Here is an 18928-nt window from a genome sequence, read left to right as displayed (position 1 = left end):
CACACCACCACCAAAAAACCCCCTCTGACCATAGTTTACATAAGTCCATCCACATATTGTTGTATTTCATACAAGTAGTGAATTCTAATAAAGTCTGGAATAACACACACATGCTCAACACATTTTGTTTCAATCGTGTATTATGAAGAAAAACAAAACCAAACCCTAACCTGAAAATGGAAAGAGAGAAGAATTACATGTATAAAAGCAGAACACTGTATAAACAAGGCCATTAATTCTGCTATAAACAACTGACCTAACGTTGATTATATAAATAGAAAGTGTAATTCTAGCACGAGACAAATTCACCAAACACTTCTACCCTCTCTGCAGCCTTGATATGAGAAAAAACAAACATTTTCAAGTGTTACAATGAAATCTGCCAAAATTGTCTGTTTTGTACTTCTCATGTTCGTTAAACCCCAAATTCACAAGGCCTATCTCTTGCCCAACCTCAGTTATTTTGTCTGAGCTGTGCCAAAAGGGAACAGAGATGAAGTTGTCCAAGGGAGACATTCTTGGCTAGTTATTTATGCAAACTCACTTAGGGAAAACTTAATTTAACATTTTAAAGAAACCCATGGATGCGTAAATTATTCTTTTTAGGAAACAAAGCACCGCCAAAGCCTCTCTTTGTAAACTATTTGACCTTACACTTCTCACGAGAGGAAAAATAGTGTTTCTGAAATAAAAAGAATTTCATGACTACTGGAGCTAACATTTCTGTCACTCAGGAAAATTCCTTACAATTGAACTGTTCCTGCTCAGGAAGATCATATTTTGTTTAGTCTTTTGGGGAATGTTTTAAGACTGTAACTACTACTGAAGCATTATGTGGAGTGCAAAGCAAACGAGGTTATGGAGCATAAGCTAAGAGTGTGCTTGTACGGTAATAGCAATCCTGAAAATATGTTCCACTGCGTAAAGGCCTGAGCTCATCAGCCACCAAAATTTGCCCGTGAAGTGCTCACCATTCTCATCCCTCACCTAGGACACATTAGGAATGAAGACACAGAGTTTCTCCAGTTAAAGATACACCTCATCTGGAGACGTGCTGCACGTGAATTGCTACTTTCCCCTCACTCCTGGAGCTTCCTTTGCACCCTCCCAGCTACTTGGATTAGGGTATTACAGGTTGGAATTTGGGTGGAAAAAACTCAGAAGTGAAAGTGCTTACAACCAACTAATGCCAGAGAGATTTACCCTTAGATGTTTCAGACTGCACTGAAATTTGTTTAAGTCAGTAAAAATCAGCAGCTCTGTAATCTGGACCTGCACAATTATCAAGCAAAACTGAAAAGGAAAATTGCATTAGCAAGGTTGCACCCTTTCAGGAGGGCTTTTTTTTCAGTCAGTTTACAGTCGCATCAGGAATATCAAGCATGACAATTTCTATTACACCAAACATGTTACACTGAATTAAACAATCTGTATTTACTGCCTGAAATTGAAGAGGGGTACAAGACCTATCATAACCCATCCTAATAATCACCATTGTCATCCAGCTATTTAAAAATGTCAGTTGGCAAAGAATGATGCACTTAATGTTGCTCACTATAATTGAAGTTGGAATAAAATGAAATTTATGAGAGACTAGCTTCAGGATCTCATTAAAATTAGGAAGCCAGAGATGGCAACTTCTTTAACAAGGAGTTGAATGTTTTTATCCCTGCTTCCCATTTGCCTTTCTTTGTACTGTCTTGGATCCCTCCACTGTAGCTGATAAGCAAAACTGGCGTTATTTGTACCCTGAGCGCGAAATATTATCCACTGCTTCAGTAAAAAGAAGTGTTGCTGAAAAACATAGTTGCTTTTAATTTTCCATTTGTATTGATACTGGTGTCAGAAAACACAGCTGAACTTCCTTCCTCTTTTTAACCCCTACACGTGGTAATGGTTAACACTTTGGGTTTCAATAAATACACCACTTACGTATAAGTGGTTTTTAGATTTGTATTGTAAATTGTGTACTGTAAACTATCTTCGTGCAAGTCTTTCTGGATGCCAACAACACTTCTTCAGACCACCTAAAGAGTCAAGTTACAAGATGCAGAAAAGGCAGACTCAAATGGAAAGTACCTGTCTCCTGCAAGGAAAAGTCTGAACTGAGGGGAAAAAAACCTCCAAAACCTCTGTGGCCAGAAACAGCAGAAACTATAGTTGCACGCTAGGGTAGAGACCTCCAAAAGTCCCTCACCTTACTATTCCTACTGTCCCCTCTACATTTTCCACATATAAAGAGAAGAAAAAGAGTCTTCGGGGCTGGGAAGGAGAGTATAAGCTCTGTATCTTGCCCTATAAACAGAGCCTGTTCCCGAGACTTCCCACATGTCAGCATACTGATATATGGAGAGTTCTCCCAAAGACAGGAAAAGCCTTCCTCTTTCTTCCCTCTCCTAACCCAGTATACATTCATCGTGATTTATATATTCATATCTTCACATGTATTAGCAGTATTTACACATAATATTTAGCATCTACAGAGAATCATACACTTTGCTATATGAGACAGCTTCTAGACTTGTTTTACCCTTATAAAACGTGTCTGCTATTCACAGGGTACTGCAGAGGTCCCACAGCTTTGCAGGCATGAGAGTCTGTCACCAAAACAAACCAACCAACCTGTTTCTTTCCCACTACTCACGAACAAGCAGGTCTTTTTTTTCTGACCTGCTAATCTAATTTGGGGTTTACTGTGGTTACGCTAAGGAATGCATGCTGGCTCCTTGAAAGGACAAGTCAGTGGGAACTGTAACACTGCCTCAACCGCTCTGTGGCAGGAAAAGGCAGGGGAGAAGCTCGCCCGAGAGCTGCGAGCACACGCCAGCTCGCACGGGTCCAGGAGACACACTGACTCCGAGGGCTTCAGATGGTGGTTTCAGCCTAGCGCCTTCACAGCACACAGGAGTTCATGGAAATGCAGTCTGTAAATACACAGCCATTACAACCCCCGGGGCGCTTGGTCCTAGGCTCTTCCACGGGAGAAGCAGGAAGGGGCTGCTGGCGGGCAGAGGGGATTTTGGTGGCTGGGGGCAGTGGGAGGATGAGGATGCACACAGTTGCCTGCTGGGCAGCCCACAGTCGGCGTGTCGGTCAGTTACGACCTAATCCAGATGACAGTAAGTGACCTAAAAGATCTGATCTACTTTAGCTGTTTGAGACTTTATAAAGGAGAGATAATTTTTAGAGTGCTTTTCTGCTCTTATTTTTCCAGAGAGAAAAAAATAACAAAACCAGCCATAAAACCAGATACCGTTGTATTTATCTTTTTAATGTATAGTAACATACAATGAGGAGGCAATCAGGGCAATTCTCCTGGATCTCGGCAGAACATTTGCTCGTGCACGTTACCAGCTGTTTCATCTCTAATTAAAAAGATCTGGAGTTGGCTATGCTGCAGCTAGATATGATTACTGTTTAGTACCTAACAGTCTGTTTCAATCCATGCGTGAGCAGTTTTTTCCCCTGAATTAGTAGTGATGGATGGAGAAATGAAAAAAGGCCAGTATTCACTAATGATTACCTACCATTTGTTAAGTATATGTTGCTGATGACAATGCAGTATGTACACTTGATTCTGAAATATTGCTATAGGCCAAAGATTTACAGAAGTGCTTTTATAGTCTTCAAAATGGTATTATGAAAGTAAATTACTCATGAATAATAAGAAAACTAACAGCATTATCTGGCATAAATAAGAAAGTTCACCATCTGGTGTTTTAAAATGAAAACCTTTGATGGTAATTACTTAGAATGCAACAAGAGTTTCCAAAATTTGGATTTTTGGCATGATTCTCTCTAGAAATTTAGCACTCACGTAAGTAATTAAGACTATAAATCTTACACTGGTTTGATTATGAACGATGAATCATTGTCTCACAATTACAGCAGGAGAAGAGGCTGCCAAACGTGTCCATTTATCGATATATGCTTACAGAGCACCGGTTTAAGGCAACCTTAAGTAAAGTGCTATAACAATGTAAAATGAGATTTCATTATTTGCTCTAGAGGCATAAATTATGATCATTGTTATTGTTTTCCTGGCGCCTGAAGATGGATTTGGGATTGGACATTTAACTGATGTAATCTAAGATTAAGCGGCCGAGCTCTCTTTGGAGCCTCTAAGCCTGCAGAAATAGTCTAGCTGGAGTTATTAAAGTCCTTGTACACTCAGAGCAAGATTTTTGCCCTTAGTATAGCTGTATTTATTATATGCAATGCGTAAAATAGGTTTTCAATAAAATATAGTGCACAACCTGAATAGAGGAAGAAGCAGCATCAAGTCCTCTAAAATCCTTAAAGCCAGAGAGGACTCCTTAGAGCAAGTTGCCCGGACCCAGATTTTTTAAGGTGTTTAGGCACTGCGGCACTCCATTTATTTTTTTTTTAGCATCTAAGTAGCTGAACAGTGAATAGTCACTGAACCTGGATAATCTTTCAAATTAGGGCCCTGTTATGTTTTGAAATCTTGTGCTAAAATCTGCACTAATTTTGGTTACATGTTCACTGTAGTTTGAAATGTGGTTTGTTGCATTTATCAAGCACATACGTAGTTGTCATGCTTTGGGACAAGGATTTCTACTTTCTATTTTTATGGGCTTTCATCACAGGCATTATTTCTGTATTTTTAAGGGCAAGTTCACCTTTTTGAGAAGTTTCCCTTAGGGTGATAATTTTTCCAGCAATAAGCACAGTGTTCTCCTTGTGGTTTCACAGTATCCCACGCAGCAGACAATACCCAGTTTCACATGCTACAAAAATAAGCAAGAAGCACATACTCACCCACTTGCCCATGTTGGGATAGTCATGCTCTGGATCAAAAAGGTGTTGGTGCAGCTGGTATTCCCTGCTGAACTCTGCTGTGTCTGGGGTGTTTTCTAGACACCCATCATCAACTGCAAAAGTATGTTAGAAAGCACTGAGTGCTTAGTAGCTTTGAAACACACAATATGTGCCACATTAATTAGCAAACTTCTTAAATGCAATTATGCAATTTAAAAATAAAAAAAACATTTAAAGAACTGGATGACTGGAAAATATCAGGTATTTTTTTCTTTTGAAAGGAGTTTGTCAGGATATATTTAATTAAAAAAAAAAAAAAAAAAAAAAAAAAAAAAAAAAAAAAAAAAAAAAAAAAAAAAAAAAAAAAAAAAAAAAAAAAAAAAAAAAAAAAAAAAAAAAAAAAAAAAACACCACTACTCAATGAAACTTCAAAACTAAACAAATTTATTTTCCAAGCTCTCCCTCTCCTTTTTGTTTTTCTTTTGAATTAGTGATTGAGCTTGACTTTACATAGAACTGCATGCTATTCTGATTCAGAAGGGATCCTCTTTTCATCTTTAAATGCCCACAGGAAGTTGTAGAAATTGTTTAGGCAATACTTTTGAAGCTCATGGTAAAACGATGCTGTGAGCAAAGACAGAATTTCCTTCACTGGGTAGCTCTTCATGGAAATCCATTTCTGGTTCGCTACTTTGTTCAAAACGGCTGCAAATCATTTACACGTCATAAGATCTCATAAAAATGCAATGTGGCAGAAGTTTTATGCTGAAGACATTTCTGCAGATTGGTAACTAATCTGATGGGTCCAGCAACCTCCTTTAATCACAATGGATGGTTTTGCAGACAGTATCACATCAAGGATAATACCCTTTTAAAGATCAGCTTATGGACTTTTTACCAAAATAAGTCATCTTTAGATTAAACAAAGATTCAGCAACTTAAGGCCAGAGTAGCTCATTGGATAAAGCCTGCTCCTGGAGCTCCCTCTGCTTTGTCAGCATGGGGAGCTTGCATTCCAAGTTCCTCTCAGACATACCCAAGGAGATCCTACCACCTGGGGCATGACGCTGGGCATCCAAGCAGCTACATCTGCCAGAACACAGACACTCCAGAGGACACACCTGTGGACTTTCCCTTCTGTCCTTGTGTGATCATCATGTAAAAAGATTTGCAGATGGATTATCTTTTTCCCTTAGATGTGGGAAACAGTAAAGATGACTTAAAAATGAGTTGATTCAATGACCTGAGGAGGTTATTCTGAGTCCAACAGATCCTGCTTTCTCTCTTTTCTCCTTAGAATGGGGAAAAAAATAAAGTTGCTGACAGGAAACAGGGGAAAACTAACCATACTGTCTAAGTAACTCAAAAACTATTAAAGTTAACTACAAGCACTTAAAAATTATTTCAGTCTCAGCAGGGACAGGGTCATCTCAAGAGAGAAGCAGGTCACAACAGAAATGTGGTAGACCTTCTCAGAGCATCTGTGTCTTTTGGTAGAAAACACAAAGGGCAGCTGGACATACGTGTGCCCTCTGCGACTGCTAATCCAAAAGTCTTCAAGCTCAAGTGCTCCAGGCTTATGTATTCCCGCCGTGGAATGTGCATATGTAGACAGTGACTGGAAAAATTGTTTTCCATTAAGCAAATACACAGACCTGATTGAGGAAGGCCTCCAGTAATTTGTATGCATAATACAGTCACCACTTGAATTTCCATTTAAGGCTCTGAAAAACATTTTACTCTAATCCTAGTAGATACTATCTTTACTCACAGCGTACCTACGACAGAGCCATTTATCTGAGCAGGCAGCACTTCCATAAGAATTCGCCCTGTGTTCAGATCTGACTGTATTAGCTTAGCTAACAACTTTTATTTCACCTAAGAAAGAAAAATTGAAGGGATTTTCAAAGGCATTTCTCTGTATGCCAGGTTTTTAATTTATTTATCTAATCACTAACAAAAGTCTAATGGGCAAGCACAGAAGAAAAAAAGTCTCTGTGTGTGCTTGTGTGTGCAAGAATACCTAAACCCATCATTTGCAACCTGTCAGACCACAGCTATATTGAACAAAATGGAAGGTTAGATATTATTTCAGAACAGATGCAGGCATCGTCACCAAATGGGCTGTAGTAGAAAACAGTAAGGGAGGACTATTTGAAATTCTGTCCTCTTTTTGAATGAAATGTAAAAACAGTTTGCAAAACTTTTAATGACAAATATTTATTATTTGATCAATTCTAAGCTAGTTAGAACATTTTTTAAGAAGAATACAGACGACTGTTTTGCATTATCCAAATAACAGAAAAGAAGACTAAACAGAAAAGATTTTGAAAGGATCTCTTAGCTCACAAATAAAAAATGAGAGAAAAATAGAGTGCTCATTCCCAGTTCCAGCTCCCAAGGCAGCCAATGGGTGTTTTACTACTACTTTCAGTACTGGAAGTCATTCCTTGGCTCAAATAACAGGAAAAAGATCAATTCCCTTAGGGTATGTCTATATCATGCACATGCAGTGCTGCTTTAGAGATCCTTCAGCACTAGCCACCCGCATGGCTTGGTATATGCACAGCTGCAAGCTAAGGGACATACCAGGTGTCTCAGGTACCGTACCACTCTGGCACTCCAAGGCTGCACTGCTCCTCTGTCAGAGCGAGCCTGCGTGCAATGCATTGGGGTACATCCACGTAGTTCTCCATTTCTTGGCACAGATGCACCCTCAGTGAGCTATAAAGCCACATGGATTGGAGCCAAGGTATCTTAAATATTGACTCATGGTCTGGGTTGGAGATCAGGGCAGACAGTTTCATTCCTCTTGGCACAATGAAAGTCTCTAAAATAAGGGTAAATCTCAACTGTACAGAATGATAACTTTTTTCAAGGGCCAGCCTAAAAATGAACTCCCTCAGAAACAAGACACTATCATAGATCTCACTGTCTTCTACTCCGAGATCAAGATGATTTCTTCCACCTGACCTTCTCTAGCAGTCATATAGCAATACAGAAGGTGCACATATTAAAAATAAAATCTCATCTAAAACACCTGATTGCTCAACTGTTCTGCTCCTGGGGTAGAGAATGAAAGAAAACACCTATATGCTGATCAACTGTCGTACTGCCTAGTACAGCGCTGAAAGACTGAAGGATGCACAGTGAAGACAGAGGTGCAAAGGCTACAGCAGAATTACCTGTTTTTCCAATAGGGCAGGGATTTGGAGGGTCAGGATATCCTTGATCTTCACCGAAATCCTTTGGTACATTATCTCCTGTCAGCTCAGCCACGATGTTTGGGATATTGCCATAAGGACCCAAGTGCTGGAGACCCTCATGCGCACCACCTAGCAAAGACAATTTACACACACTGTCTTTTTACAAGTTTAAAAGTGTAAGTGCTTTAGTTGCTTCAAATAATCCAGACTTAGATTTAAAATATAAATAATTGTTATAGAGACAGATCCAAGTTTAGATTTCAAATGTCTCTTCTAGAGACCCTGTGACCTAAATCAGATAACTTAGGTAATGAAAAATGAAACTAGGAAACAAAATGAGCCACTTATTATTAATCTTAGGGTTGTTTTTTTCCTTAACTATGTAAGTAATAAAGTATATAATAATATACTTTATAAAATATAATAGTTTTACTATAATAAGAAAAAAAATGCAAAGAAAAAGAAACATGAGACAGTAATGGAACTTAATACATTTACTGCACCATCATCTTCAGTCACTGATACTTTTCATTGTAGCAACTAATAATTGAAGAAGATATGGCAAGACAGTATCATGGCAAGAAGACAAAGTTAATGACACTGTAGAAAGAAATAATACTATTTGCACAGCCTAGAAATATATTAATAAATTAAGTCATGTGAGGGGGACCCAAGATGATATAGCAAATTTGGTTGCATACAGCTAGGAAAATTATTTTTAAATCAAACCATTTCTTAAGCGCAAATTTGAGTTTCCTGCAGTAATGGTGAAAAGTGATTAAGAGTCCATATCGTTGATGGGAATTCTTGTGCATGTACACCTACACAGTAGTCATTACAGTACGAAACATCACATTCAGTGACTTTTATACTTTTACTTAATAGATCAGTTCTAGATGTAGGCATTTACATTTGCCCTGCGGGACTCGGAGCACCATCACTGCAGGGTTACAACAGCAGTGTGCAGCAGGTTTTATAACTCAGTGGCAGAGGACACGATGATGGGCTTCCTGTTCTTGCGCAAACGCACACAGAAATGGTGTGCTACAGCCTTCTTCAACGCATCTCAGCTTGGGCACCTTGCCTTTGACAAGTAGGGTCTGCCACTAAAGGTTTGGGAACCAAGCTCAGGCCATTCTCTCTCTGTGCCTCTCTACAAATATTTATCTGCTCCAGATCTTTTCTGCACGCATTACTGGCCAAATGCACCTACAGGCTAAAACCCAGCTGCTTGCGGAGTCTTCTAAATAGTAGTGTACAGTATTCTTTTGAATTTCAGACAAACAAAAACTTCGTTGCAAGCATGCTCTTTTTCCCTGCCATAAGACAGCCACCACACACACTGCAGCAACAGCTAATGTAGTTATTGAGTACCGAGATGGTTGTGTGACAGCAGAGCAACATTTTTTTAAAACCCTATATAATGAGGGATAACAACATACAGTCAACATACAAATTCCACTAACAATGAATGAGAGGAAAAGGAATTTGAATGATCGGAAAATGTGAGTTAAAGAGCGAATGCAGACACAACTGTTTGAGTAAATAGCACAATCACCATATTATCACCAAATAGTCTTATTTTCAATTTCTATAATTTTCATAGGTCCAAAAGATTGGAATAAAGCTTCTGAACATGAAAGTTACTCCAGAAGAATCATTCAAGTAACACCTGTCCCAACTTACAAATAAATACTACCAGCCTAAATCATCTTTTATACAGCTAGGCATTGTAAGCTAACATAATCACGTTCAAAAATTGCTAACATAAGGCAGTCTTGACAAATTTTGTATTCATTTCTACATTTAGAAATGGTAGTTGAGTCAAATTGTCTATATTTTGCAAATAATCAGTTGGAAGCTGGCATCGTAGTACCAGAAGCAAGTCAGTCTATAAGCATATATATTCCAATTTTATTTGCGTGATGGACTAAAATCTAATCAACATGCTAATTTTCCCCCTAAAGTACCAGTTTCTTATTCTGTAATGCAATGTTGAAGGAAAGTTTAACAGATATGTACCAAACACAGAAGTAGCCCTATAAAAAATTTGCATCTGTGTTATATGAGGTTTTCCCTTGTAGCTGACCACGAGACCTGGTACCAAAACCAGAATAGCATTACACACACTATGAACTTTATTATACATTTACAGTCCATAGTCAACACAAAGAAGATGCTTGTAAGAACTGTATAGATTCACAATAATGCTATGGTGATGAAGTTAAAAAACTTATCACATACATTTAATCTAACGTCATTTAATCTAACATGTAATGTATAGCATAAAATATTTCTTTTGTACTGAGCTCCTTCACATGAAGATTGATTGCATATACGTACTTAAAAGCATCAGGTTATGATTCTGCTGTAAACTACAGAACCACATAATCAACACGTGTTTGAACATCCTGTATACAATGTGGTTCACTATGGGACAATCCATCAGATAGGAGCCTATCTACGCTTGTATGTGGTGCAGACCTCTTGGCACCGAAGCTCCATCCATAAAGAAAACAGAGGTACTTAGCAGGTTCCAGTGTGCTATATATACATGTAAGTTTAAACCGACTGCCAAGAATTCCCTTGACTGAGTACAAAACAATCTTTTTATATTAATATAAAGGATTGTTTCCTTTAGGTATAAATATCCAGGATCGTTTAAGGTTTTTTCCTTTCTTTCCAAAAGAGCTGGAGACAATAGCACCTGCTCTGGTGCCATAATTTAGCACACTTGAGTGATTTAATAGCGTCAGCAAAGCTCATTCCTTAAAGTTCTGATAAATAGTGCACTCAGTAAAGACTGCAATAATAAAAATGAAATGCTATGAATATACCAAATAGGGGTATTACGTACAGTAATTCACAAGCTGCCTTAGTTTTGGTATTATAATGCTACTGATTTGAAGAAACATATTAGGCATAAATACACTGCAGCTACCAAGTCAAAATATTGTTATACAAATGCAGTCAGCTACAAAAATAGCACAAGATGGGTCTCTTGAACCTTGAGGCAGAGACTGAAAGAAAAAGACAACACTACTAAATACCGAGGAACTTTTTGTAATTTCCTATCCAAGGAAAACATTAGAGATACCATTGTTAAATTATTTAAAACTGGACTAGCAAAAATCTAGAAGAGTAGTACAGAGAACACCCTTGTACTGAGAAAGGATGGGCTAAAGAAAGCTATGTTTTTCCCATCTCTCCTTACTTCTTGTATGAACTGGTTTTTGTGTGCCACATACTAGCAAAAAAACCCCTCCAAAACAATCAGCTCCCTTTCATGTGCAGGATTTCTGTGTGAGCATGTAGTTATTTTACATCCCTACAGGATAAACTAGAAGTTTAGCTCTTTTGGACTGAGGTCAGTATTGTCATAAGTAAGCTTTGGATTTCATCTAAAATATATGCATATATGTAACCATCTTCTGGCACTGGTCTTGTGGAAAGGCAGGGTGGAAAATAAAAATGGAACAATGCCTCTCCCCTTTCCTATAATTCTGGAAAAGTCTTTAATCATCTCACCAACTGCTGGTATCATCTCAATTAGAGATAGTTGGAATAACTAAAAATTTAAAATGCACGCATTTTAGCTCATTTCTTTGTGGGAGCAATACTGTCTCCAAGGGTGGGAGGAAAACACCACCGCTCCGTTCTTGGAGAAAAAAAAAGAAAAAAAGGAAAAGAAAACACAAAGAGCAACTAGTTTCCTGCCAGTATTGAATATTCCCCTGATCAAACACGTCCAATGGAAATGCTGTTAGTCCACTGAAGTTCTAGTTGCTGTTACCCATCTATTGGTAGCGTAAAGCACAACTGAAACAAATCTGCTCTCAGAAGCAATCCTCCACATCAAATACAAATGGGCAATGCTGCCCCCCAGAAAAGTCATTTTAAAAAAGTCAGTGAGAATGGATTTTCATAAGTGTAAAATGATTGCAGAACATTTGAAGACAAACAATGGGACAAATTTGCCGTTCAGTCTGATTGGAACAGTTTCCCACGTCACAGTGTAGATAGGGTTACATCACTTCCAAACTCAGGAAAGAGGTGGTTTGGCCAATCTTAGCAAGAAGATGCAAAATAGAACGGATCACAAATATCTGTTGTGAGAAAATAAATCCCAGATCCCAAGTTAAAGCCCTTTACTTAGAGAGTCATGCTAGATGCCCTAGTTTTCATATTTTTGCTTTTAAACAGAGGAATACTCCCCCTGAGTAAGAACTGCACCTCTTATGACCTTGAGCTGTACAAACTCCAAGCAAATATGAGCTGCAAGAGAAGCCTGGTATACCTTATCCCATTTGTGTAAGACTCCTGAGGGAGTAAATAGATATTAATCAGAGATGCAATACCATCTTTGCTACTTTGCAAAAATCTTTTGTTAATCTAGGCTATCAGTTCTTATCACTGGGAAAAAAACTTCAAAATTATTTCCAGTGTGTCCTCTCCGATACAGACATAGCTCTTTTTCCTTTCATAATGACAGCTTTCCATACTATCCCGCACTTCTGTCCCCAGTCATCTTGCCATATCTACCTTTGCTGTGTCGTTTGCTTGTCGCATTCAAAAGTGATGTCTCATCCCTAATCAAAGGCAAGTTTGGCAGAATGCCTTCTGGTGCTCTTGTATCTTAAAATGGGACACCACCCACTAACTTCCTTTTTCCTTTCCTTCATTATCTGCAAGACTCCCCACCATGTAATCTGATTAATTCAAACTGTCAAAAAAATCCTGAATGCAAAAAATGCATTTTCATTTTCCTTACCCTTTCTAACATCACTAAAAGCTTTACAGTCCCAGTGCCATTTCGCCCCATGCGTCTTCAGCTAGCTTCATCCTAGAGAATCCTATCCTGGTTGCTGAGATTGATTAAGATCAGGAAATGAGAGGCACTGAAAAAATTATAAATTATCAGATTTTCTCTGTTCCACAGAAGCTGCTAAATAAGGGAATAGGGAAGGAGAAAGAGCATAGGAGAACCAAGAACAGAAAAATGCAAACCTAGCCAACTTCCTTAACCATTGAAGAGCATGCCTCGGGAAATCCAAGAAAACTACAGCTATACATACTCAAGCATCCCAGATTCCAGAGTCAGCTTGTCTTCTCCTTAATGACACAAAGTTTCTTAAAACTATAAAGATTAATTTTCTTTTTCTCTGCAGAGGGACAAATTCCTTTCAATGTGTTTTCTAAAGCCTTAAGCACACACATCACACAATTACTGACCTTGCTTTCAGTGAATAATTCCATTTTATCCCATATTTTAATTACAAACAGTACAAATATTTAAGATATGAAATGCTTTTATTGTGAAATGGTTAGGACCAAAGTAACGCCCATGCCTCTCTCACAATAAATTTATAACAGTAGCTTATATGCCATTATTAGTCATTATTCAAATTGCACACACAATAAAAAAAATCCAGCAGCTCACTTGCTGACAGTGCAGAAGCAATCTCTTATGCCTCCCTTGGTTGAACAGTCCTCTAATGGACTATACTAATTTGCCCTTCACTCTGAGCAGAAAGCTTTCGCACTTCACCGTGTGGATAAGCTTACCCTTTTTACAAACACAGTGCAACCTGCAGTATGCAGCAATAGGCCCCCTCTGCCACGCTGACCTCCAGCTACCATGCGTCAGCAGAGTCAAGGGAAAGCACGTCCAGCCAACGACACACTTCTGTAGCTGCCGTAACATTACCTTGCTAATGACCACATGCGGAGCGCATGGCTCTACGAAAAAAAGACTGGAGCACTTTATTCACTGGCATTGACACCAGCTGCATGAGAAGCCCAGACGCTCTATCAATGTCAACACACTCACAGAAAAATACTCCTTTTGCTCCTGTAATGTGAAGCATGGAGGCACCAGAATTGTCCAGAACGGGACCATGTCTTCTGTCCACTGCTCCACTGAACTTCACAAAGTTTCCATGTTCATTTCCCCCATTCATATTCATTCAATAGCATTTTCCATGCAGATGGCTCAAAGTCCCAGCTGCTTCTTCAACAGAAGCGTTTAAAAGCTTCACATGCCTGTCTGACAGCCGCCACCAGGGCAGATTTTCTAACTCCCCCAAACAACCTCATCGTGAACAAACCAGTGTGGGGCTACAAGGCTCCCAAGTCTCTGCTTTGGTGAGCCGGTATAACCTCACAACTCCAAAAGCAGAGGCCTTCCTATTCAAAACTTCTGCCAACGTGGCCCGAGACAAGATGAGGTTTCTTCTGCACTTCAATAAAAGCGTCGGCACACGATGAAGATGCAAGAGAGTGGTGAGATGAAGAGCCCTGCCAGGTAAGACCAGGCCCAACACTGCTCTTTGGCACTGCAAGAGGGACTCGGGCCAGCTAACCTGATGTACTAGAGCATCCCAAGGGGAGAAACCAGCTTCTTCCTCCCTCCTGTTCAGCGGCTGAGAACATTCCTCTTCTCATTCATCCCCGCAGCAGCTGTGAGGGCACTGCTGAAAGCACGCACGATGGGAAGCACAGAGAGAACAGCTCTGGAAACCTGCGGAGCGTGCCAGAGATCCTATCTCCCGCACACGACACCACAACCAAGAAAAGCAAGAATCTCTTCTTTGTCTAGACTTCTAAAATATCTTTTCATAGAACCAAATAAATTAAAAAAGCTTTTCTTACTGCAAGTTAATTTAAAATTCAGATGGGAGCAGGGGAAATGCGCATGATTTTGAGAACAATTACAAAAAGGTATAAATCCTAACTAATGTGCCCAAGGATTTATTTTATGCATGTGGAAGACAAGCAGGGAAAAAAATCTTTGAAAACAAGAGCTCATCATAATTTGGCCGATCTTCACTGGCAGATTTTTAAATACTTATGGACCATATTCCATTGCTAAATAAAATTTTACAGTTTCATATTAAATTTCTATATACCATCTGCCAACACTAGAAAACAGAAGTACTATAAAGCATCAGACAACACAGAAGCTATCATATTCTCTCTCCTCCTCAGGTTTCTTACCTCTCTTATTGGATTATTTCCCTCTAGTAACATGCACAAAAAAATAATTGTGGCTACAAATCCCATTCTAATCGATCAATTACCTTTAAGATACATGAGAATCTACTTAACGCTAAATCCTTACAGACCTGCCACCTTTCTTCCCTGAAAGAGTCCCATCTCAAACTGCTTTCTCCTTTGGTGGCATCTTTTAAAGATGACTTTATGAATAGCAGCAGTAGTCTATACCACGTAACAGCGTTAGTGGGAGGTTTTAAGAGCTGGAGTCACTTTATCTTCTTGGTTCCTCAGAAGAGGGATGTGACACCTGCACTCCCTCCTGCAGCCACGAGAAGAGGACTGCTATACGCACACTGTCTCAAGAAAAGGTTCAAAGCCTCAAATCTAAATAGGTCCCTTAGTCAGACCCACATGCAAATAACAAAGATCTAGAGAGAAACACAGATTAATACACTTTTCTTCTTGTGTTCCCCATTGACTGACTTCTCTGACAAGCACAATAGGTTTGAGAATTTTCCCTGCCTCTCCTCAGACACACCTAGGAGATAAGAGTCGTGCCTGCACACCTCCTACAGCACGGGGGCGTTGAGGAAGGGTAGGTCCCGAAATTCAGAAGTGGCAGAGCCCACAGTGGTAACACCCACAGCCTTGCTCCTCAAGAGGGAAAGTTGTCAAACACATTGAGATTACACAATGCCACCTCCACATAGCAATACAAACACCAGCTTTGCTTTCTTATTATTCTCTGCCTGTCATGGCTTATAAATTCATATGGAAGCAAGGATATTATGGGCCAAATTTGTAAACACTTGTCTTTAATAAAGAACAAATAAAGTCATACCACCTCATTATTTCCCTGTTTGTGGAGTTACAGGTATAATTGTTTTACATGCAATTTCTTCACAGAACTGTGCCATATCACTAACTCAGATAAAGAAAATCCACTGTAAACCACTGCTGTCATTTGGCAGTGTCATTTGGCATTGTCATTAGCTTTTAAATTCAGGAATTAGCATTCTAATTCGCCTCTCTTTTGACATGCACCACTGTCTGATACTCAAATTCTCGTTACATTTGACATTACAATTTGAGGAATAAAATACAAAGAAAAGAATAGGCATTTTTAGTCAGATCTATACAAATCCAGATGTCTACCATATTCATGTATAAAAAAGTGTAGCCTTACCATTTTCATTTTACAAATTTACAAATTTGAGATGTCCATATTAGATTTTGAAATTGTATTTCCCATGCTATTTCAGTAATTTGCAAAAAAAAAAAAAAAAAACAAACCCTGAAAGCAGAGACTAGTAGAGTGATGTTGGAGTTTGATTTTGTTTGTTAAATGTCAGGCCCGTAACGCAGCATTTGATTAAAGTCATGTGTGCTTCAGCAAGAGCAGTCCCAATGTGAATGTAACTTTATGTCTTAAGTGCAGCAGGACTTTCTCTACAGAATACAATAATCCAAATCCCAAATGATTGTGTGGTCTCTTTGCACTAAATTGACACTACAAAGTGGCCACGAAGCAGCAGAATTGGCTGCGGGAGGTCTCCCCAGCCCAGTGGCACGCTGCCAGCCCAGGGACTCCTACACTGCTACCCCCAGATATTGGCACAGAGGACGTAAACTAGAGCAAAGAGGACACAGCCATCACATTGCCGTGTTTGCTGACCCCCAGACATCATACCCCATGTGTCAATGGTTATTGCTTCTAGTCACCCGAGGAAGTCCAAATATATTCGGGTATAAGCATAGCACACATTAGCCCAAAAGCAAACGAGTGCAAAGGTCATTTCTGCACTGGTTTCACTGAGTGCCTTCATAAGCAAAAGTTTTGGCAACTTGCTAGTAAGAAGTTTTTAATATCCTTGCAGGAAACAAGTAGCAGTATCGTAGGTATGTTACAGGCCAGACAGCAAGATAGTCCAGCACTGTCTGTCTTAGTTTTCTTATTAGGAAAATGTAAACAAAATAGACATTATTAACATGCATGAGTAATCTGCATAATTTTACAGACAGTATATTTCATGCAAAGTGCTATTTGTAGAGTCTGTGCTGACAAGTCATTAACTACCAGTTGTTAGTAGAAATACTAGCATGATGTTCCAGACTCTCTTGAGTTTTATCATCTCAATCAGGCAAACAGTAACTACCTTTTTCTAAAACAATAAACAGGTATGTACTTCCTTTCAAAATAATCAAATAAAGCCCAGCCTTTTCTCAGTAGCTATAAGCAGTCTCTGCAGGAGAGTGAAAAGCCTCCCAAAGTGGCTTCGTATTTTCTTATTCCTAGAAACGATCAGGATTTAAGAGACATCATTTAACGTTGTCACTGAGGTTGACAGCATTACGCCTCTTTTGCAGATTGAAAACTTCAGACTCTCTGGGCTGTCATGCCAGCACCTTTATCAACCATCATCTCGTTTGAAGTGTTTTTAAGAAATAAAACCAAACCAACCAAATCAAACCACCCAAGAGGCTTTCTGTTGTATTGAATTGTACAGGAGGCAATGAAAATGTAAGGAGGTGATATTTGCAAAATGAAAATAGGACTTCACAGTTCCCATCATGAAGTTAAGTGCTATAAACTGCCCGAGCTGAGCTACTGGTGCCCCCGTGCGTTTAAGTGAGATTTTACTGTTCTCCTATGCATGGTATAAGAGTCCTGAAATTTGCATTATACACGTATTCCCTTCCCCTCCCCCCAAAAAAACCCTTAAATATTGTCACAAACTTATAAGCATGCAAGGAAAGAAAAAAAAACATGCGGTCTCTTACTTCACAAACTCCCTGCCAGGCAGAAAAAATAACTTCTATGTTTCAGAAATGTTGAAGGCATTTCTTTGTTTTATTCTTTTGTCCTCTGTTAAAATAGATACAGCCCCCTTCTTGTCTATAGAAAATTTGAATATAGCCCAATGGTGCTTGTACAGTATTTTAGTGATAAACCTAAATAGTAACTACAGAAACACAGCTACTCATTAAAAATTCCTATTTTGCTTTTCTATGTTTTTTTCCTTCTTTTTATAGATACTGCTAAGTGACTCCAATATAGCTTTCTGAAAAGAGAAATTAAGAAGGAGAGCAAATATTATTAGAGAAATTAAAGTAGTTAATGTGGGTTTATTACTTTTAGGAATCGGGGGGGTGTGCAGAAAGAAAATCTGTTCAGTAGTCAGCAAAAACCAGCTGCTCCTAAGATATCACCTCGGGTGTTAAGAACATCTTCGCTTGACATTCATCACGCAGGATCTGTTTGGCTTCTGCCATGCTGACATGCCACGCACCATCTGCCGGCTGCGGTACACAAGTACAGGGAATCAGCCAGCAAATTCCCATTTTTGTGACATATTTATCCTGCGAGCTGCTTCCACTCAGCTAACAGAGCCCTAGCAAAGGAGGAGAGCTCATGCTGCCTCTGCACCTCCCTGCGGGCTTGGGGCGGAGAAGCCATCCTCCCCAGGCGGCTCACACTGTCACCGAGAGAAAAGCCACCGCGCTCACAGGCCTCTTGACCTCCGAGCTCTCCTTGGATTACACACAGCTTGAACTTCACAGTAATTTCTTGGTAGATTAAACTCTTTATCAGGCATTTTCTAGACTCTGCTCCTATTTTAGCAGCTTGATCTGAGGTAACAGGTGAATTGACAAACGCAAAGGGAAGGAGAAGAAAACAAACCCCCATATATTTACAGATTTCAACATAAGAAAAGGCAGTAACCTCTTTCAATTAACAAGCTGTACTTAGTCTTCTTGTTGATGGACAGAAAAAAATCTGGTCACTTAAGAAAGAGAACACATGCTGCCAAATGTATTTTTCTGAAAACTGTCCATCTTTTAGTTGTCTTTGGTACAGAGCAAGTTTGTGACTTCACTTACTCCAGCCAAGGCAGCCCTAAGCTTTTTTTTTGGGGGGGGGCGGGGGCGGTGGGTGGGGGGGG

General features: G+C 39.3%; 1 protein-coding gene across 2 annotated transcripts in view; it reads right to left on the bottom strand.

Annotated features, from left to right (window-relative positions):
* The window catches only part of SCG5 (secretogranin V), a 29453-nt gene that overhangs the window by 5321 nt on the left and 5204 nt on the right, over nucleotides 1-18928 (bottom strand). For both annotated transcript variants that reach the window (XM_009285794.2, XM_019473752.1), the window contains 2 exons: nucleotides 7968-8117; nucleotides 4783-4895 (listed from right to left, as the gene is read on the bottom strand). In XM_009285794.2, the coding sequence (XP_009284069.1) occupies nucleotides 4783-4895; nucleotides 7968-8117 (263 nt within the window). The remainder of the gene's footprint in view (nucleotides 1-4782; nucleotides 4896-7967; nucleotides 8118-18928) is intronic.

Source organism: Aptenodytes forsteri, unplaced genomic scaffold (genome assembly GCF_000699145.1).
Source record: "Aptenodytes forsteri isolate BGI_AS27 unplaced genomic scaffold, ASM69914v1 Scaffold124, whole genome shotgun sequence".
Classification (NCBI taxonomy): Eukaryota; Metazoa; Chordata; class Aves; order Sphenisciformes; family Spheniscidae; genus Aptenodytes; species Aptenodytes forsteri.
Note: the sequence above shows the minus strand (reverse complement) of the source record. Positions and strands in the feature narration are given on the sequence as shown.